Here is a 23,001-nt window from a genome sequence, read left to right on the forward strand (position 1 = left end):
AGCCTTGCCCTTTTGTTCCTTCAAACACCTTCTGGAAAAGGTCAGCTTTTCATTTTTTGCTGATGCTATCTTCTGTCATAATGCAGAACAGCGGACATGTTTTTCTTTCTGACCAGAAATGTAGATTGTTCTTTGGATTGGATCCATCTTCACCCTTCTTTGTCTTTACTTCACTGTAAACAGGGATGGTGGATCACAACCGGCTGTAAAACATGCAAACTGGATTCATTTTCTGAATATGAATTCTCACAAAACCAGAATAATCAGCATATGCCACATGTTTTACTGGAAAATACTCCATTTAGAGAAAAGGCCAAAGGCAGAATATCGAAATGGATTCTGCTGCTTTGTTGTAAATATGTACATAGTTTATATATGTACATAGTTAATAGAGTTTTATTACTTCTTATTATTATTATTATTTTATAATGGTTGCCTTTCGCACTATTTTTATGCATGCACATTTTTTCTTGCATTTTTTTCTGTTGCTGAGGTTGTTGTTGTTTCATGTCGCCACACAGACTTTAAATAATAGCAATCAGACTACAAAAGAGGAGGAAATTGAAATAATCAGCTAGTAACAGGCTTATGCATAGCTTCAGTCAATCAATAGTCAGCAATGTCCTGCTTCTGCTGGATCAGGACATGAACAGGGTGATTAGTGTTATCAGAGCCCAGCATTACACATGTCAGAGTAGATTTTTTTTTAAACCAGTAAAGTCGCATAGATTAGAAGATATAGCGAAAAGACTGTAATATTTCAGAAAAATTATTATAGTAAATTGACAGTGTTAATATCATTTATATGAGCCTGATATTTTTGCACAGTTTTAACATTCATTTTCATTATTTTGGCTTCTTTAGATCACCATACCCACTTCTGCACATATTAGTAGTATTTTGTTTTTCATATTAACATATACTCATGTAACATACTTTAGACTTTTGGCTATGTGTTTTTATTATGGAATTTTTATTTATGTTTATAGTTCTATGTACACAGTATGTAGAGTTTTATAGTTTTAGTTTTGCCCTTTGCTATGTTTTACCCCTTTTCTATTCTACCCTCTATATCAGGGGTGTCAGACTAATTTTAATTCAGGAGCCACATTCAACCCAATATGATCTCATATGGACCAGACCAATAAAATAATAACATAACAGCCTGTAAATAATGAGAGCCACATTTTTTCCCTCTTTGTTTACATTCACAAAAGTAAAATTAAATCCTGAAAATGTTTACATTTACAAACTATCCTTCTGCAAAAAAAAAAAAAAAAAAAAAAAAAGAATAACATGAACAACCTGAAATTTCTTCACAAAAATAAGTGCAATTTTAACAATATTATGCCTCAACTTATCATTTATATATGCTTTTTACAGATCACAGTGGATCTACAAGGGGACAAAACATTTAGTAACAGGCTTATTGTTGGTAAAATGTTAAAGTTTGGAGTTTTCATTTCTAATAAGTTATTATGCCATTGGTCCAATCAAATTAGTCTGTATATGGCCCCTGATCAAAACTTAGTTTAACACCCTTGACTGTTAACACCTACAGTGTTATTTTTGGATTTCGCACATTCATCCCTAAAGCCAGATTGGAACCTTTGACAGGCCAGTTTTGGCCCACAGGCCGTACATTTGACACCCCTGCTATATCATTCTGCTGCTTATCTTATCTTATCTTATCTTATCTTATCTTATCTTATCTTATCTTATCTTATCTTATCTTAAAGAGGAGGGACCCTTATAAGACGTGAAGTTTAGTGTTTTTAAAATAGATTAATTAAATAAATAACTTAGTAGATTGGATTCTGCTTTTAATGTATCTGAATACGAAGGCTGATTTGTTGTTTAAAAAAGTAAAACAAAAGACTTAAACGCCTACATTCAGTTTGAGGGTAAGGGATCACAACACTGAGACGACTTTCATGTGAGTGTTTGTGGAGCATTCAGCGCCAGATTAACTTCTCTGCGGTCATCACGGACTGATACCGCACGGCGCAATTTAAACAGGTCAGACTGCACTGACTTAAACCTCATTGATCAGCAGGGATGTCATTCTTATTTTGACCGAACTGCCCCTAAAACATCACATTGGCCGCGAGGGACGTCAGTGAAACCTTATTCCTGTTGTAATAGGACAAACGCCTGTCTGGGGTTTATCCGTTAAACCCGCCTCTTTTGCCAGTAATCTCGACATCCCATTGGCTAACCTGTCATCCGTCGATCTACGTGAGAAAATGTAATATTACGATTGGTTGCCTTGAATTTCAATCACTAAGACAGCTCACGCTGAATAGCTGTCTTGGCCGTCCTTCAACACTCCATTGTCCGTGGATTGGTGCAGCAGCGCGGGCGGACTCCTCTATGGGCTCGGTCTTGAAGGCGAGCGGAGAGCGAATGTCGTCATGAGCGGTGGGTAGGAATTAAAACATTGGTGTTTATATTACTATCTACTTCGTAAAACATTTTATTTAGTATGGCCAGAAACGCACTGCACATTATGTGGTAATATAAAGATGTTTTAATGCGACTCGGGCTATTGTGTGAACCAAAAAAAAGCAATGCACTTCCGGAAAAGGGCTGCCTTTTTCTGTAACGTTATCAAAGAGAGTTTGACTTGCTAGCTACGCGTCAGCTAGCCATATGTGCTAGTACAAGCTGCCAGTAATGTGTTAACTTTTTAATATCATTCAGTTTTTCCATCACTCGTTTGCCCCACGTAAAAATAAAGTTATGTAGTCGCAGCAAGTAACGCATTGATTGTTTGAGTGTGAATTAAGCTCCACAAATCAGCTTAAGATACCCGCTAGCTGCCTTAGTCTGCCCGGTTATTCAGTGTTGCTTTTAGCTAACAGCTAGCTGGTTGTCCACAAACCAAACCAACAGTGTATGTTTGATGGCGGCGCTATTTTGAGGCCGCAATGCTTTTTTCATATTTGTGCATTACAAACAGAGCTTAAAGACACACCCCTGTAAGAGATTGTACTGAAACAGTGTTGAGTAATGTGGAGACTGATGCCAACACAACAACCTTAGCCAGCACAGATGAGCGGCTCAGCAGGATGAGGTGAAATTTAATTGATCCACAGCTGCATTTGTAGAACTGTCACTTGATGACACAGCAACAGAGTAGTTCCTGTTTGTCACAAAACTGAGTTCAAGTGTTTGACAATGTAAGACTGATTGTGGACAAATGAATGGCAGAATTAAGTAGTTCTTGTTGTGGAGAAGACACTTCATAATATAATTATCATTTGGGTCACTGCACACCAACACCCCTAGGAGCCCCTGGTCCTCAAGAGCTACTACCCTGCATGTTTTAGATGTATCCCTCTTCCACCACACCTGATTTGATTGATAAGTCTATCATCAAGCTATGCAGAAGCCTGAAAACAACCATCAGGTGTGCTGGAAGAGGGAAACATCTCAAAACATGCAGGATAGTAGCTCTTGAGGACCAGGGTTGGTGACCCCTGCCCTAAGTACTGTCATGGATTTGTTTGGAAAAAAAATCATGTAAAAACTTCTAGTAAGTTCATTGGACCTCTCAAAAGCTTAGTTTTACTCAAATCCTTTCCATAGTCTCAATTGTATGAAGTTTGATTTTGTTAATATAGTCTGTAATACTATCTAGTGATGTTTTTCTATAGTCAAAATTTACTACTATAGGCTAGAGCTTAAATCATTTTTGATTACATTTTCGATTACTTTAAAAATTTTTATAAGGGTATGTTAATATTGATTGTAGATTTATACACATATAAATTTGCAATGCAACCTATGCAAATTTCTTGGATGTTCAGTACACATTTCAGCTCAGTCTGGTGGGAAATGAGCAATTACTGAAGCTCAGAATACACATAGCAATAATGAAATGTTTTTCTATGGGTGAAAAAAAATAAACAGGTAAAATGTATTTGGAGTAAAGCTTTTTGGATTTTTCAGTCCCATGAACTTAGTACAAGTTTTTACATTAATTGTTTTGAGAAAATCCGTGACATAAACTGGGAAACATCCTTAGTAACTTGGCATGGAATGGAGGCTTTAATTATCCATAATAGTGCTCACCATAATAGTGCTTAAGTTTGCTGCAATGTTGCTGAAAAAGAAATGAGGGCCGTCATTTATCAACACTCACAATACTTACCACTGTTCTGTAGGAAGTTCCATCCTTTAAAGATATTTACTAGATAGTTAATCTGCAAACCACATCCTGAAGAAAGAGTGATATTAATTTTCAGCTATCTGTACTGGCTGACTTTGTTGTCATTATCATATGAATGGCGTTCTATGTTTTTGTCGCATGTTATCAGAAAGCATAACTTTCATTTACATCTCACTGGAAAAAAATGTTTCAGAACTGCTGAAAATGTTTCTTCTTAAGACTGATTTATTTATTTAATGGACTGGGATACATAGTATGCATGCGCTGGGTTTGCTTTCTTTAGTGTCCGTCTTTTCAGGCATGAAATCAGCATCTTTTGCTAGAGCAGAGTAGTTCTTTCCCAGCAGCTTGTGCACTTCTCTCCAGTTTTGCTGGTTGCTATGACACAGCTCTGTGCTTGTCATGTGGTTATGTGTCACCTGCTGTTTAGTTGTAAGTGCTTTGTTTACCAGCTAAGTACATTGAGCTGATGTACACAGATACTAGCGACACCATGAATGCAGTGTTTTGTCCATGATAAGTGGTGGTAGATGCAGAGGCATAATACTGTCCCACATGCTTTTCTGCTACACAAAACCAGAAATAAAATCTGTTAGAGATAAGGCCAGTATAGATTTCTAAAACAACAGTTTAGCTGGCAGCTGATGTTATTTTCGTTTTGTTCAGTTTTCCTGGTATTTATTGACCCTTTTGTGCCATGAAAACATTTTGTCCTCATTATTTAAAATTAACGGAATTTTTCTTGTCTTTTAGGTTTTAATCAATCAATTTTTGAATACACAACCAAATAAAACAAATGTATGCAACAGCCTTCAATAAAGCAGCAGATAAACAGCAGCCAGTGCTATTGTTGAAATGCCATTTATTTGCTTATTGGCTGTTTCTGATATTTGGTTGATAAATCTGTGCATCTGTCAGAGATTCTGCAGGTGGCATCACAAAAACAGATGCACCTGATCTTTATTTTTCAGTGAAGTTGTTTGAGATATATGTTTATTAAATTGTGGCCAGATGTTAAAGTGCACCTCTTCAGTTGCAGCTGTTCTGTTTGGTAATAACAGCGTCACTGGTTTTGGCCATTAAGCAGCTGCTGCTTAGATGTACTCTGCTCTTTAATCTATTGGGCAGCCTGCCCTAAATGTACTTATGCTCCCCATCCATATAAAAATATAAGGTTCGCTATAAATTGGGTTTGGTTAATGTTTTTGATTGCAGCCCAAAAGTGCATTTCTGTGCTCACACAATGTTTGCCAGTAGCTGGATGTTTGTGAAAGATGTGTGCGTTTTTACTTCTCGAGAGCCAGGCATTGCTTCCCAATAGGCAGTCAATGAGTTTCATACAAACCAACTTCCTTAAAACTTTGTATAAAGGCTGGCTGATTCTTGTATACTTTGTAAATGTTTGTCATACACTTTGCCATTTATTGATTCACATTACTTTTTGAGACGCTGAAAACTTTGAAGTGATATTTTAGGTTGCACATAGTAGGGCTTCCATTAGTTTATTGCATAGGCAAATGGAAATGCTTATGTTAACACATTTTCAAGTGAACTTAAGTGTCTAAGTTACAAATAGAATATTTTGTACAGTATATAAAAAGTACAGGTACTTTGCAATAAATGTAATTTGTGACATCCATTACTGGCAAAAGGGACTAAAACATGCAAACCTTGCTTTACAGTCTTGTTACACCACATTATGTCCATTTTTTGCAAAGAAAACATTGAGCAAATGTTCAAATGATTGATTTCTCTGTTATAGATTTGTTTATAGATAAATAAAACTGAACTGTCTTGTGTATCTGTCAGAAATGTATTAGAACATCCAGTGTTAGAGATCATAATTAAGGATTTTTAAAATTTTTTTTTCAATCAAATAAAAAAAGTGTTTTGCTATAATTTGGTTGCGCCGAATGGCAGACTAATACCTTCACTAATGTTTAACCAGTCCTATTTTGTGTTTATTATTTTTCATGACACAAAAATGTACAGGATTACCTCAGGACATAGTGCTCATCTCATCAATGTGCATATTTTTTCACTGTGAAAATCTACTGCCTATGTGTGTTTTTGATAAATAATTTAATGATAAAAGTTAAATTTTACTCTAAAATGTAATTTTAGTCAAATAATATCAAACCCCAACAAACCACGTGTTCACAGCATCCAAAGCCCTACAGAAACCTAAGGAGCCCCTAGTTTGTGTTGTGTTAAAGAAAATGAATACTACAGACAGTCTGACACTTCTAACCGCCCCCCCCCCCCCTTTTTTTTTTTTTTTTTTTTTTTTTTTTTTTAGAACAACAGGACAGTATGGCCACCACTGTTGCTGTCAGTCCCAGCGAGTACCTTCAGCCCTCCACCGCCTCCACACAAGTGAGTGACAACTGGTTATTCTACCAGTTATATCATACAACCACTGAAATATTGACCGTACGCTGGGCATTTGTGTCAGGATTGCACTGATTTACCATGGGATTTAAATAAGATGCCAGGTTGAAAAGATGTAATATTTTTCTTTGTATTATTTGTAAAATAGATAGAAATGTCACATATCTTTAGGCGACCAACAAAGGCAAATACCAAGAGTATCCTGCATGATATTAGTTCTTTTTCAACAACATTATCATATTTATGTTAACAGAGATTGATAGAGAGTGATGAAGTAAATATGTTAAGTCTGAAAATCAGCAAACCTCCCTGCATCTGTGTTCTGTGATAAAGTAAATTTTTTGGATGTAAGAAAGTAACTTTCGTGTGTGTTAATCTGTCTAAAATTTTGCCAGCTAACCATGTGCTCACTAGCATCTTTGAAAAACACTCTAAGTTATATAAAATTGTCACAACTGCAATGATTCATCATGCAGACATGAGGGAGAAGATCACGTTTCAGTATAACATTAAAATTCCAAATGATGATTTTATATTCATTAAGCTTACTGCAGACTAAAATTATTTTGTGCTTGAATAGGCTGGGTATTTGACATCTTAGTGGTGACAGCAGTTTTTTGTCTGACAAGGTACTGTGTTAGATGCGGTGTTAGTAAAGTCAGAGATCTTGCCGTTCCTGAGAGATATGGTTGCCTTCAGGCTCAAATGTCCTTCATTCCTTTTCTTAGCTGTATTTTCTGTCATAACTGTGAAAAAAATGTCACTATCTACATGTTCAATCTGCAACTAGCCTATTTGTTTAAATGGCCTTTATCCTATATACAGTGCATTGAAACAGCAGCTAAAGATGACATTTATGTAGAATGCTTCCTTGTCCTACAGCTTGAGGATCACACATGTGGACCACAGAGGGGCACTAAAGCTTTGCAGGTGGAAACTCCCAACTACGACACCAGTTGATCGACACTGTTTATGACTCTTCACATATGGTTTAAGGATTTTCTCTGAGATATTTGTCCAGAGTCTGTTGGTTTATTCCAACCTTTAGATTCTGTCTTTTAAAATCTTTCTCTGCAAACATTGAATTTAGCTTAGTTTAACTTAGAGTAGTGTCTGTGGCAAAAGGCCTAGAGAACACTCTCTGTTTGTAATGAAGTGTAATGAGCATCCCAGTGATTTTACTTTTTTTTTTTCCCATCCTTGTCCATCTTTGTTTCCCAACACCTACAGGCACATTTTATTCTTTGTTATATTTAACAGTATTTTCCAAAGCTTCCATATTAAAATGTCAGGTCATATGCCCACCTCAGCACTCTACCTAACAAAACACTCGCAGTGTTCATGATTTGGCTGTAAAGCTAAGATTTAAACTGGGACGCTTATCTGCAGCTGAGAGATACATTCACTTTTGCACATAAATTCAGTGCTTTTCATCCATTTTAAATAAAAAATTAGAAGATCAGAGTTATTGTGTAACATTTGAGTGTTAATGCAAGTGTGTTTGTTGTGTTTGACTGTTTATGTGTGTAGGACACCCAGCCCTCTCCTTTGGCCCTTCTGGCTGCTACCTGTAGTAAAATTGGCCCTCCTGCTGCTCAGGCTCCAGTCACCGCCCCTCCAGCGCAGCCTCAGCCTCGCAGGCTTCTTCCTATAAAACCAGCCCCAATTGCACCTGCTCCACCCAAAAACCTGGGTTTCCTGTCAACCAAGGGCAATGTGATCCAGCTGCCTGCTGGTCTGGGGTCCACAGCCCCTGGCAGCCCTATTGTGCTCACCATCCAGCAGAGTCCAGCTCGCACCAACACCTCTGCCCCCGCCAACATCCAGTATCAGGTGATGCCGCAGATCCAGGGTCCTCAGACTATCCAGGTGATGCCACAGGGAGGCCAAATCCAGCTCATACCTGGAACCAACCAGGCAATCATCACCACACCCATGACAGTCCCTGCCCCAGCAGCTGCTGCTACACCGGTCACTCCACAGAAAAGTGTCGCCATTAAGCCCTCCACCAAGCCACGGAAGCCAAACAATGCCACCACAAACATGGTGCAGCTTCCTGGTGGGCTGACACTGCCACTTAATGTGGCAACAGGAGAGGTGGGTGGGACTCCAATAGTCACAGAGACAGCAGCTGCCCCACCCACTCCTGGGAAGGGAAGACGAGGGAGGAAGAAGAAAGTCATAGCTACTCAGCCTCCTCCTCCTCCACCTGCGCAGGCTGCATCACCACCACCAGAGCAGATGGAGACCATCCTGATAGAAGCTGGAGACAACATCATACAGGTACATGTCTCTGCAGCTGAAGCATAATATTTAACTCGACAGTTGTGCTATTATTTCAGCACAAGGTTCATACTTGACCTTGAAAAGAAATAATATATGTGATCAAGTGCTCTAAAGTACTTACTTAAAAGACATGAATTCAGCCACCAGTTAAATATTCGTGCAATTTATTGGCAGTGTCTTCATTTAAAAGATAAAAGACTTTTATGTCATTTCCATGCAATGAAATGTGGGTGCTTCTCCAAGAAAGATACTCTAAAAACCATACAACATGTAGCACGCAACATATTACGCACAAGGCACAATTAATTTAGTAGTTGGTCATTTAAAAGTCTAAAAAACTTGCATATTTCAGTTAATAAGTTAAAAGTAAATAAATATTATTGCACATTGTCATAATTTCACTGTCTGGGCTTTCAGGGCCCGATGGTTAGTATTACCGTTTAAATTGTAATTATCATTAAAACAGTGTTTGATTACTGCACTTTGAAAACTTTGGTGATACTGCTCATTCCCTGGAGAAGCAGCAGCAACTCCAGGCACGCATGCGCAGTTTCCAATGTTTGGCCTCTGGAAACATGGCTGAACACAGCCACACGAGCAGTGCTCCAGAGATCCAGGGATAGCGGGCTCCCACACGGACCTGGTCCGAGTGCACAGACCCAGTCCGCTCATTGTGACGTTGTGAATGATTTAATGTGGAAAATGTTGAAAGAAGTTCTGCTGTGACCTGTCCAACAATTTTTTTTCCCACTCAAAAAGCCACTAAGGAATCGATAGGAGAATTTATAAGGAATTGGATTGGTAAGCAGAGTTGACAATGGCATTGATATTGATAAAATCCTATCAATTACCACCCCTAGTGCAGATATCTCTTATGGCCATAAGGTACCATCCTTAATTCACATTTGTGTGTTTGATGTTTACATGTTAATATTTTAATGTTTCTGCCAGCAGAAAGTACATTGTGTGTGTTATTTTATTTGTGTTTTTGTTTTTGTTTTTTGTTTTTTCAAGATACAACTTGGTTGAATTATTTCAGTGTGTATGAGTATTTTTTGAACATTTTGAGCACATTTCAACAATACCACGATAATTACGATATCGTGATAATTTTGGTCACAATGACCATGATATAAAATTTTCATATTATTACATCTCTGCTCCCAGGACTGGGGCAGCGAGACCAAAATGACATCATTTTGTTCTTGCAACTTGTTCTTGACATACCATCTGAGTAGAATTTTTTTTCTCATGCAGTGTCCGAGAACTATTGCGCAATTGGTCAGAAATTTGAAGTGGGTGTGGCTAATATGGAAAAGCGCAGGACCTCCCATGAGTTTGGCATTTGAGCTTCTTGTGAAGAATGACATGTCCTTGGCCAGAATAAACTTTGGTCTTGTTCTTGCCACATTGAGAAAATGAATAAATGTCTCTGTTCTCATGGTTTAAAGCTTCAGACCAAGTTAGTGAGTGCACCTGTTCCATCATTGTGTCCCCAGACCTAATCAGTAGGCAGTGCACAGCCAGGATAAGTGACAGTTCCTGAGAATACAATATATTCCCTCCTTTATCACAGACTAACACTGAACTCTGAGTTTTTGTGGTAGCCCAACACATCCAATACACAGTCCCATTTAAACCAGAGCATTAGTGGATAACCTTATTGTCTGTGTCTGCAGGCAGGCAACAACCTGTTGATTGTGCAGAGTCCCGGGCAGCCGGCTGTGGTGCAGCAGGTGCAGCTGGTCCAGTCTAAACCGGAGTCTCAGGTGGTTCAGATCCCACAGCAGGCCCTGAAGGTGGTGCAAGCCGCCTCAGCTACACTGCCACCAGTTCCACAGAGACAGACACCACCATCAAACCTGCAGGTCACCCCGACAGATCCTTCACCCACACAGGTAGGCATTCATCTAAAAACATTATAAAAAGCAGTAAAATGTACTAATATTATGCAGTTGAGAGTTTAAAAAAACAAAAATGGGTTTATGAAGATGCCAATACCTTGGATCTTAAAAATTACTTCTTGGTTATGTTAATATTGATTTTTTTTTTTTTTTTTTTTAAACTGAAACAGGGGGGGGGGTCAAGATACTTTTATTTGTAAACCTTTTTTGATTGGTCTTTTACTTGTCTTTTAAAACATGTCTACACATTGGGTTTATTACTGGCCCTCATTCAGGCAAAAATCAAGTCAGGTTTTTAGTTGTATATTGTTGAGAAAACTGCCTGGATTAATTAAATGTGCTACTAAGAGTCCCTTTCATACAAGGACTGCAACACTTTTGTAAACATACCTAGAGGTGCTGTAAGTGAGAATGCAAATGTCAGAATCAAGTAAACCTGATGATGTACGTACACTTTACGCCAGGGGTCGGCAACCTGAAATACTTAGAGCCATTTGGACCCGTTTCCCACAGAGAAGAAAACACTGGGAGCCACAAAATCCTTTTGACAGCTAAAATGAACGTAAGACTGCATATATCGTTTTTACCTTCGGCCACACTGACCACAGGGTATTGTCATCAATTGGTCGTCCGTTGGTCCAAAAACTTTGCCATTGATAAGTCAGGCCACTGGGGGCCATAGTGCGCCTGATAAGTCAGGCCAAGGGTTTTCGAGTGTGCGCATGTTATGTTTTACCTTCATGCTATGCATCAGAGTCCTGCACCGGGTCAGGTACCCGCAAAAACATGTGGGGACAGATAAAAAAAAAAAGAAGACAAATTTTTGTGGGCATGGGTAAAATTAAACGAAATGCGGGTGGGTAGCAGGCAAGGAAGTGAAAAAATAAAAGAAGGTTCATGGATGAAAATAATTTGCAGGACATTTAATGATGATGATCATCTAATTTCACCGTGGTTGATCCACAGCCGGTTTGTTTTATTGGGAAGTGAGCTTCACCTCTGTTTACATCCGGCCAACATCATTGAGCAGCACATATTAGAGATTTATTGATGGCGTGCTGTTTAGCCAAAAATAAAGCCCTTCAAAGTCAGTTACTGTGTAGACAGTGTGTTTAATCACGGGTTAGGTCGGGTTGCAGGTTATGGGTCTAATGTGCGCGGGTGCGTACATTAGGGCTGGGTATCATGGCCAATTTCCATAATCGATTCGATTTCGATTCATAAGGTTCTGAATCGATTAATCACGATTCGATTCGATATCGATTCGATTCAGTATTAACTGACTGATTCAGAGTAATTTAGTGATACCAAAGTACAATTTTGAGTTGTAACCTGATTATTTGAGTACTGCAGTCATGCAACACATCAATACTGGTGTCAATATTGATATTAGAAAGGAAATAAATATGACATTTCAGCAGGAAGTAGCTGAATGTGCTCTTAAATAATGAATGGGACAGAAACATTGCCATGTTTGTACAGCGGCTCAGAACGGACTTCTTCATCATCTTTATTCTGTTTTATGGCTGGAGGTTTCTACTCACTGGGGGGGTGCTCCGTGATTGTTGGTCGGAGCGGAGCGGGGCTGGGGGGTGTGCGCGCTCTGTGAATGTTGGTTGGGGCACGGTGGGGTGGGGGGGTGTAGCGGTTGGACATTGTCGCTTTACTATTCCTCTAACTCCATACTTAGCCATAGGTGACAGTATGGATCCAAGTTATTATTCCAAGAATTACCGGCTTCCACGACTTGCCGGGCGGCCACTTCCTTCACACTGCGGGTTCGAGTTTGAGGCCGGGTGGAGGGGGAGGAGGGGTTTTCCTCATCCTTCCACTGCATCTTTTCCACGTCAGAGCCGTCGTGAGTGAGACCAAGTCTTCCCCAGGGGTTCGCAAGATGGAGCCGCCCGCGGTTCCGCGCACTCCCGGTCCTGCTCTGAAAAATCGATCTCCTCCACTATTAATCGATTACGCAAAATTAAAATGAGATCGAGCTAAGATCGATTAAATCGATTTTTTTTTACCCAGCCCTAGCGTACACTGGACATGAAAAAAAAATGCACACAGCGGGTCAGGTTGCAGTACCCAGCTTTGCAGGTATGGGCAGGTGGGGGTTTGGAAAAGTGGACCCTTGCAGGACTCTGCTATATATAATTTAAAAAAAAAAAAAAAACTTCTATTAGGTTCAGCACTGGACAGCGCTATGGTCACCTGTGCCTTTTTAACAGGTTCAGCACTGGACAGCAACAAGACAGCTCTGTTCAATACAATAGACACAAAGCAATAGAGCAAATATGTGCAGCCTGAAAAGAAAAAAATAGAAAAAAGTCCTGCTCCTATCATTCACTTGACAGAGCCGGCTCTAAGAGCTGTTACGTTCACGACCAACACATCACTAGTCAGAATACAGGCTTAAACCTCGTCCACTAACAAATGGAACTGATGGTTTAAACATTTTGCCATTATTTTATTGAGTGACAAAAAATTAAACACGGTTTATTTTAATGTTACAAGATCACCATAATCTTCAAACTTAGAATGACATTTAAAAAAATTAATGAACTAAATAAAATGAATTTAAATGAAATACTCATTATTCATGGCCCCAAAGCCACAGGGAGCCACAGCAGAGGGATGAAAGAGCCACATGTGGCTTTTTATAAATAAAAAAAATTTACAAAATAGACAAACAACTCTCGGTAGCAGGCAGCAAAATTATTATCAGTTCTCTACGCTTAACAAAAGAAAAAAAAAAAAAAATCCATAATCTTATAAAAACAGGTGCTTTCTCTCCACAGATTTTTTTCAAAACACCATCAGGTGAGTGGCAGACTGTCCAGCTCCAGGAGACGGTCTCCTCAACAGCTCCCCCCACGCCTTCAGTAACAACCACCACCACCACAGCCTCCTCACCTGCAGCCAGTACCAAAAAGACGCTAGTTGGGGGACGGAAGGAGCGGACTCTGGCCAAAATCGCTCCTGCAGGGGGAATGATTGCTCTGAATACATCACAGATGTCCTCAGCACCACAAGCAGTCCAGACGATCAGCATCAATGGGGTCCAAGTTCAGGGAGTTCCTGTCACCATCACCAACGCCGGGGGTGAGTGGATCAGGATAAACTTTATTTTCCCGCGTGGGAAATTTGTTTTGGACAATGCTACACATTCCTGCATTCACTTTCGGACACATATAGTAAACACAAAACACTCGGTCACAAGATTTGAAGTCAGCATAATCACAATTATATATTACACCTAATCTACATATTGCACCTTCCTCTCCAAGGTAAAATGAATAGAATTAATACAATTAATTAATACAACAAATTAATTGAAATAGATAAGAGTAATTCAAGTCTTTTTAAAAAAGAGCATTCCTTCATTTTTAGTGCTAAAGATAAACAAAAAATTCATGATGACGTCTGTGTTTCCAGGGTTTGTTTGATAATTTGACTTGGTCCCCAAAGGATGTTGGCTGTGGGTCACATTTGGCATTTATTCATTTCTCTGTTGCTCAGCTGTTTACAGTAGAGCCTCGCAAAACAATTTTAGTTCCATGACTGTGCTCCTTTTGCGATTTACTTTTTTTCACAAATCAGTTTTTTCTATTGAAATTTATTGAAATGTATTTAATGCATTCCAGCCCCCAAAAACCACCCAAAATCCTTTTATAAGGGTTTGTAAAACAGAAAAACTGCAGTTAGAAAGAAATTAACAATTTTTAAAACATAATAAAAGAGAATAGAAATTAAATAAACTGGTTTTATTAACTTACTTGCCTTAAAGATGAGACAATCTGTGCACGAGGAGGATGATGGAGCGGAGAGCAGGATTGGTGTTTGAAGGGAGAATCTCCTTTCATTAAAACATCAGGTGGAACAATTATTCTCTCACATCACTTAATTCTCAAGTGAAATTCTCAACGACATGAACACGTGAACTGAGCGAGTGGAGGCTGCTCTTGTTGGAGGGAGCATGTGTGAGCTCAGCGCAGACTAGCAGTGGCTAGTATGAAGCTTGTTTGTACAGCAGATTTCTATTTGTATGAATGACTCATATGATGGTGCACTTGTACTATGAGGTTCTATTGTATTGTCAGCTTTTTAGTTGGATTTTTGCAGTAACTTACCCATTGCTGCAGAAGGTTTACTGTATCTTCTACAGTGTATTGCTTTGTTTTCCAGGCCAACAGCACCTAACAGTGCAAACCATGCAGGGTGGAGGGCTCCAACTTGCAGCGCTGCAGGGCCAACCAGCCGTCCAGGTAGACCAGACCCTCACACTCGAGCTGCCTGGTCAGCCAGGAGAGAAGAAGAGGCGCATGGCTTGCACCTGCCCCAACTGTAAAGACGCTGATAAGAGGTGAGTGTGTTACTGCTGAAGCTTGGCTCTGCTCTGGAGGCCATCTGTCATAATACATGTGTCACACTCTGCAGGCCTGGGGAGGTGGGGAAGAGGAAGCACATCTGCCACGTCCCTGGCTGCGAGAAGACATTCAGGAAAACATCACTGCTCAGAGCTCACGTCCGACTGCACACTGGTGAGAGGCCCTTCGCCTGTAGCTGGGTCTTCTGTGGGAAACGCTTCACACGCAGTGACGAGCTGCAGCGGCACGCCAGAACGCACACGGGTACGTCTATGGCAGACTCCAAGAACCACTCATAAACACACAAGTCAATAATTAGTTTTAAAGTTGAACCTATTTCACCAGTTTTGTTTAGAGTCAAACAAGATAATTGAAATTTGCTAAATTATGTTTGAACTAGACAGTAGAACAGCCTTTTCTAATGTTGTCCTGACAGCCAGGGGAGTTGGTCTGCAGTGGATCAGGGTTGTCAGGGAAGTCTGGGCATCCCTGCTTAGACTGTTTGCTCCATGACCTGGCCCCAGATAGGTGGTAGAAAATGGATGGATGAATTGTTGTCAATGAAACTCCAAAAGTATATCAAGTACTTAAAATGACCTCAACCTGAAACATATACAGCAGTGAAATACAGCACATGAAAGCTGCCATAAAACGAATTAAAAACATCAAATGAAATGTTAAACACTTACAGGGACCATTTTACTGCAGTATGACTTTTCATACTGGACTCTACATACATTTTGTTCATAATACTGCCTAAGGCGGCACAATTAATTGTTAAAAGATCACTATCTCGATTCACACATGTACGCAATCTCATGTCTAAACATGGGCGATTCTTAAGCATTTTATTTCATGGGCTGCATTACAAACAAATGCCCACAAACACAGAACTGCCACAACCACCTCCCTCAACCAATGGTAAAGTGTCTTTACAACACGTGAGCCTGCTGCTGTCAGCTGCAGTTGAGTGAGGAAAGAGTGAATTACAGCGGAGGAATGTCTGCGATAAAGAGAGTGAAATGGATGAGAACCCCAGTGAAAGTGGCCAGTTTCACCCACCTGAACTGCTGCCCAATTAAGGTTTGCATTCGGTGGAGTTAATCTCATGTCAGTCTTCTTTTCTGTCGTCCAGATCCAAATGTCTTTTCACTTTCACTTCTCTGACTTCTGCACTGTTCTTCTTTTCTTTTCTTTTCTTTTCTTTTCTTTTCTTTTCTTTTCTTTTCTTTTCTTTTCTTTTCTTTTCTTTTCCGGTGAGGATAACTCGGCCTTTAACTAAGAATCAAAAGTCTCACCTTCTCCAAAAATTTTGCATTAAAAAAATTCCATTGTGCTGGCTGGGAAGTTTCTTTGCGCTACAAACTTTCACAGATCAGCTGACGTCGCTTAGTAACCGGGACCATAAGTGACCGGACTACTTGCGGCGTGATATGAAAGACGCAAATCAGAGGTAAAAGAGCCCATTTTCCTTGACAGCGGTGCAATAAACATTTTGTGAAAAAAAATCATGCCAGAGAATCGTGATCTCAAATCTAAGCAAAAAAATCGTGATTCACATTTTTGCCAGAATCGTGCAGCCCTAATACTGCCATACGAAAAACTTAGATCCTTAGTACTGGAGTATTTTCACTCTGTGGTAGCAATTTTACTGAAAGAACCAGAATGGTTGAGTGTTGGAAGTAAAAGAATTTGCTGTTTAAGGAGGTTTGTGTGGACTGAAAGCTCTATAGGGGCACCGTGAACGGCAGTGTAACTTGACGAAGAATAGATGGCTCAAGTGTATCTGAGGGGGAAACCTCAGTATCAGTAAAAAATGAAGAACAGGAAATACAAGCACCTGACATAACTCACCTCCCTGCGGTCTTAAAGTTTTGCTATCCCACGCCTTTTTCCTCACTGTATGATGTAAAATATTTGTTTTTTTTCTCCCACAGGAGACAAACGGTTCGAGTGCAGCCAGTGTCAAAAACGTTTCATGCGGAGCGACCACCTGACGAAGCATTACAAGACTCACATAAACACCAAGAACCTGTGAGCAGACTGTGTACTGAGTGTATATGCAGACAAACCCTCATGAACTGTGTTTGAGGAAGAAGAGCAGAGGAAGGGAGTGTCTGACTTGTCCCATAATGGGAAATACTCCAAAAAAAGGCCTTGTGTCCCCTCTCACTCCTCTAGGACACTGTGTAGCGTCATGTACAAAGAAAACCTTCCTGACCAGCTTCAAATTGATCCAACAAATATATTAATAATAGTTTATTTTTTTGTTTTTATCTGGTCTGAGCAGGGGCTATCGCCAGCTTGAACTGAGCGAATAGCGAATTGAGTTGGCGAGGCTTCAGACACTTGACTTGGTTTGCTTATTTATAAATTTCTCTTGGGAAGAAACGTATTCAGAATTATTCAGACACCAGCTCCCAGTACCGCAGGACTACAGTCATATGTTCCTCTTTATGTTTTTGAATTTTTTTTTTTTTCTCCCAACTCCTGATTGGTTTTACTTGCACATACTTTTCTTCTTTGTTGTGGAACATGAGCTCCCAGAAATAGGCCATCAAAAATCCCTCATAAAGAAAAAAAAAAATTCAATGCAGTTTTTTTATTTCATTTTATTTTTTAAGGAATTTTCTTTTACTTTTACTGAAATGGCAATTTTATTTGTGTTTCATATGAACCCCGCTGTTGTAAAGTCTGTTTACCCAAAAAGACGGGGACCATTACACAAACCTCCCCTTGCAAAACTTTAGAAGTTTACAGCTCTTTTAAAACTGTGTATATGCTTAGGATTATACTTATTGTTAATAAAAAATAAACTATTTATTATAATTTTCCATATAATCGTTACAAAGTGGAATTAATCAGACTTACAGTACAGATTCAGAGAGGGTACAAAACATTTTAAAATCAGCAGCAACAAAAATCCTTAAAATAACCAGGTGGCCTGCAGAACCATAAAGTGATATAATTTCTTAAAGAGGTTTGAGGCCAGAACTTACAAAGCCTCAAAGCCTCTTTTCAGTTTCCATAAAATTTCATGTGGTCTGACAGGACACAAGACTTCTGCACTTCCTCTATACTCTTCTTGCAGGCAGTAGAAAATCTACTCTGCTTGAGTTTGTCCAATCACAGATGTGTTCAGAGAAAGAAATTAAACATGTGATTGAGAGCTTTAATTTCTGTCAGACACGACACTGCTGCTCTCTTTAGTGACATGAAATGGCCTCAGGTCATCTGTCATTATATTTAGTCTTGAATTCGACTGAACAGAGAGAGCTGCAGAAGAAAGGTGTGCATTTACACATTCTAATCTTTTTTTTTTTTTTAATTCCCTCATTCTGTTTTTTTCTTCCCACAGCTTTAAATCTGAGCCTTTTGTACAGTGGTGTGAATACTGCAAAGTGTGGTCAAATGTAAACATACCTTTTCTTAGGTATACTGTGGGAAACGAAACTGAAAATCCTTTAAAATTTGAATCTAAAACCAGTTACACTCAAACTGGATCTCAAAGTCTCTAATGTATAAAGTTCAATGACAGTAGAGTATTAGAGAGCAGATCTTTATGTCAAAAAGTGCAAGGAGCCATTGGCAAATAAGAGAGGCCCCAAGGATGAACTTTGTGGGACGCCAGAAGCAACTTGGTCAAAAATGGAGAAAGTTTAAGTTTGTTGAATATTCTAAACCGTGCAGGTTTGTCAGGATTATACCCAATGTGGGCAGACATATTACAGTGTTTTCTTTGTGGATAAAACCAAATTTTTTTCCTGTTACTAGGAGTGGAACAATTGCATTTTATCCATCTTAGGATAAAATGCACTGAAATACCTGTAAAAAGAGGTGTTGAGCACCTTATTCATAAATCATCCCATGACTCTTTTTGGGATTCTGCAGAATTTATTATTCTTGGATACTATGACAGGTACGCTTGACCAGACCAGACCAGATCTTTGGTACTGAAAAGTGATAATGAGTGTAAAATTCATTGTGGTTAGAGTTAGTTTTGAATGTTTCATCTGGTTTATACTCTTGGTTACTTGTTCTCTGATCACAAAATTGGAAAAACTGAAATGGCAAATCAGTTTTGAGAACTTTTTCTTTCACCCCAAGTCTGTTGAAAGTGTTTTGGTTGTGGTATTTTAAGTCCCACCATTTCAGAAAATAACCACCCCTATTAATATTTTGATAACAAACAGAAGACAAGATTAGTTTCCGGGGTAACTGTTATTCTTTAGAGTTTTAATTTGGTGCTTGCAGCCTATGCACTGCTGTATATATCACTGATTAGTAAGTTGTGGCCTGACTTGACAATCAATGTCATGAGATGCAAAAAAGAGCTTTCTCTGGCCTTTTATCAGTTACATTGAACATTCATCTTTCCAGCTCTGTGATGGCTTTAATTTCGATTAAACACTTGAGAAAGTTTTGGTTTTCTTGCTGTTCAGATGACTAACATTAGGCCTGTTGTACAGTCAATGCTCTTAGTATCATCATATTGTTGCTCTCTGAAGACGTACACTGATTTATTTGGTCAAATTTGGGAGATGCCATGTTGAAGGTTTTAACTGTGGCATGTTTTAAAAGGTTTTTAAAATTCTTTAACGGCTGGTGAGAGCTTTGTTATAAGCACTTTGAGATCGTTTTCCTCACAGTGCTTCACAGGAGGGACAAATAACGTTTATCTTAGGTGGCCAATATTTGGTGTATTTTTCAAGAACCTGTCTAAGGACGTACGATGCCATTGGGGTGAAATGAAAGAACCTGCTCATATTTATGTTTGTATTTCATGTCTGAAAATGTACATACAGTGTGTGTCTGGTAGACACAGTAAATGTAGGATATTAAAAAAGTTAAGCTGCCTAGTGCTGTGGTTGGCCTCGTCAGCCCTGAAGGAAATGGACTCTGTACAGTGTGTAAGTAATAAAATATAATGTGACATTGTATAGCTTCACTCTTGCTTTGTATAAGACTTCTAGATCTTTTTTCTATTGAATTAAAGATGCCTTAGACAGCTGCACCCAGTATTTAAAGATGTTTTTTTCTGTCTAATTCCAGGTAACAACATTTGTAAAATTAATTTTGTGTTTTAACTTATGTTACATGCTAATGTCATGTGCACTGATGAAGTTCCCAGGTTCCAAATTTGTAAATTTTATCTTCATGGTAATTAAATATAATGAGCCTTTCTGAAATAGCACTCCTCTATTACTTGGTTTCTGTGAATTTAATGCTTCGCTTTCCCCAAAACTCAGATGTCATTTAATGTTCTGCACCCAGTTATTGTATTTATCAGGAGAACCCACAGAACCAGCAATTAATTTTATAACTTGTATGAAGGTGCTAAAAGATAGTTTGCTCCTTTTCTACAGTCTCCCCCCTCAATAAAGAAGTCAAACCATTTCGAATGTGTATTTCATTTTTAACTACTTGTACTCTTGATGAATTTAACTCAGAGCATTTTTTTTCATTTTGCTGCAATACAATAGAACATTACATTCATATACAGTATGTTTCAGAAAATGTTTTTATGTTGACAGTACTAATGCTAATTAATTAAGAAATGAATTCAATGTATAAATGAGAGACATTTACATAGATGTTATTTTGAATTAACTTAATGCTGCCATGTTACTCAAGTTACTTAAAGCATCAAAGCAGTAAGAGTTGAGACGAACGTGCAGATTTTTAAGTTAAATCCTGTTTTTCACCAATGTAATCTTTTTGTGTTAGAAATTGAATGAAGACTGCTCATACCTTTGGTGAATGCATGGACTGATTTGTTTAATCTTTATATTACCTTTAACCCCTTAAAGACCCAGTGCAACTTTTATGGCAGTTCCCAAATGAATTTCCCTTCAGATTTTACCTTTCTTAAATGATCTATCACCATTTATTATAATATTATCCTCAGTTATTTTCGTTTTTTCAGTGAAAATCATGCAGTTTCCTGTGCTTAATTTACTGGTCATGTAGATGTTCATGGAAGTTCAGACTAAAGTTGAGGGTTATTATGTTAAAAAACAAAGAAAACTGAAAAAAGTGACTTTTTAAATGAAGATATCAATAATGGACCACAAAACTAAGCATCTAAGACCACTTTCATTTGTCAAACTCCATGGGTTTTACGGTTGAATCGATGTTGTAGAAGATGAAGTGTTTTCATGTTCATTACAGACCCTCTGAATGTCCCTATGGGTCACATCTGGTGATGACCATGAAATGATGAAAAACAGCATTTTACACCAATTATTTACATGTTTTGGTAGAATTAGTGGATCAGAGCTTGTTAAACATGTTATATCAGTAGATGATTTTGGTCGCCTGTTGCTCTTTGTGTCTTTATTGGTTAACCATAGTTTTGAGTGTCTCTCTTTGTTTTCTCCTGATACTACAAAAATAACAATGAACCCACTCCTGGCCAGAGATGACATGTACCAGTGAATAAAAAAATGTATAAATATAAACTTTTTTTTTTTTTTTTTAATGGAAAATAATCATGATTTTGCTGTACTTTCATGGATGACAGAATGTGAAAGGGCACTCCGGTTCTATGTGACTCTCTCTCTCTGGTCAAGTGATAAATAAATAAAATCCAGGCAGTTTCATTTCGAGTTTACATACGTGTCCCTGTGTTTGTACTTTTATTTTGAAAGTCTTGTGCGTCATCAAAGCTCGACAGCCTCGTCTCTTTGCTGCATCAAAGCCGGTAAGTTTTGGAGATGCTTCTCTTAATTTCACTAAATTTGTGATGTCACTTCAGTGCAGCTGGCATTGGAACATCTTAGCTGTGTTTTAAGGATTCAGTGTTTGTGTTTTCAGGACTGTCGCAACATAAGCTAGTTAGCTAGCTGCGTTTGTTTACATTGTTTCAGTCACGTCTGACGTTGCATAGATTTTTTTCAGTGCTTTTTTTGACAGAGGTTAACAAGAAAACCTTGAATACTGGTATTTACAAACTGTATATTCTGAGGGTGTTGTTTAAGTTGTAACCTTGTGTGTTTGAGCTTTTACTAAGTACCTGAGTGTGCCAGAAGTTAAACTGCCCAAAAACCTTAAACGGGGAAAATGACAGAAAAATCACAAGGAGAGAAATAAAGGAGCCATCCATCTTCCAGATTGTAGGGGAAAAAATCCCAAATAAACGACAGCAGAAATATTAAATACAGAGGGGAAACAAATAGAAAGCAACCAAATTAAGATAAGATTGCATTAATTATTTTCTCAATAAAGACGTAAGGCTGGAACTTAGTGCTCATCTTGAGTTGAGGGCACTAAGAACTAATGAACATGTTAAGAAATGAGCTCTCTCTGTCCCCTGTTTTTCCTGTCAGTACCACTGGAAATTAAGAGTGGAAATGCCAGATAAAATAGATGGATGTTATAAGATGAATTAAACCTGTTGATGCTTTTTTTTTCTAGAAGAATGGCAGTAAAATAGGTGGAGTGATGAGGGACTTTGGGCCAGCAGAGCTGGTCACTGGCCTCTGTCACACAGATGAGCTGGACCCGTTTCCTGTGTGGCAGAATGGGCAGATCAGCCCCTGTTTCAACCAGCTCGTACTTGGAGCACTACCACATGCTGGGATGGCTGTTTTCAGTGCCTGCTACCTGGGCATGGCAAGGTAGGTCACAGATAATCATACTCTTAAAGGGGTCATATTTTGCTAAACTCACTTTCATTAGTGTTTGGTACATTTAGGCTGAATCCCAGATTCACCCCTTAGCCCTAACCCTTACCCCTACCCTTTGGCCCTTGCACTTGGCACTACCCCTTGAAATGCTGCTGCAAAGGGTAGGGGTTGAAACATTCTCCTATGAAATGGGACAACCCTTCACAACCTGTTGGGTTATCATCAGTCATCAATGCCACTATTAACAGATACGA

General features: G+C 38.8%; 2 protein-coding genes across 6 annotated transcripts in view; both read left to right on the forward strand.

Annotated features, from left to right (window-relative positions):
- The first annotated feature begins 2,351 nt into the window (after positions 1-2,351).
- Positions 2,352-20,515, forward strand: sp2 (sp2 transcription factor). Of its 4 annotated transcripts, none has more exons than XM_030132676.1 (9): positions 2,352-2,421; positions 6,474-6,550; positions 7,448-7,495; positions 8,096-8,848; positions 10,531-10,749; positions 13,551-13,854; positions 14,938-15,115; positions 15,190-15,383; positions 17,057-20,515. In XM_030132676.1, exons 1-9 carry the CDS (start codon positions 2,415-2,417, stop codon positions 17,155-17,157), a joined length of 1,881 nt encoding a protein of 626 aa, XP_029988536.1. In that variant the 5' UTR covers positions 2,352-2,414; the 3' UTR covers positions 17,158-20,515. The 4 variants fall into 4 exon arrangements, with proteins under 4 accessions (XP_029988536.1, XP_029988549.1, XP_029988555.1 ...); XM_030132681.1 differs by lacking the exon at positions 2,352-2,421 and adding an exon at positions 2,499-2,514; XM_030132689.1 differs by lacking the exon at positions 7,448-7,495.
- A 1,266-nt stretch (positions 20,516-21,781) lies between these two features.
- Positions 21,782-23,001, forward strand: part of abcc10 (ATP-binding cassette, sub-family C (CFTR/MRP), member 10) — a 30,921-nt gene continuing 29,701 nt past the window's right edge. For both annotated transcript variants that reach the window (XM_030132472.1, XM_030132480.1), the window contains exons 1-2: positions 21,782-21,822; positions 22,536-22,738. In XM_030132472.1, the coding sequence (XP_029988332.1) occupies positions 22,563-22,738 (176 nt within the window). In that variant the 5' untranslated portion in view covers positions 21,782-21,822; positions 22,536-22,562. The remainder of the gene's footprint in view (positions 21,823-22,535; positions 22,739-23,001) is intronic.

Source organism: Sphaeramia orbicularis, chromosome 1 (genome assembly GCF_902148855.1).
Source record: "Sphaeramia orbicularis chromosome 1, fSphaOr1.1, whole genome shotgun sequence".
Classification (NCBI taxonomy): Eukaryota; Metazoa; Chordata; class Actinopteri; order Kurtiformes; family Apogonidae; genus Sphaeramia; species Sphaeramia orbicularis.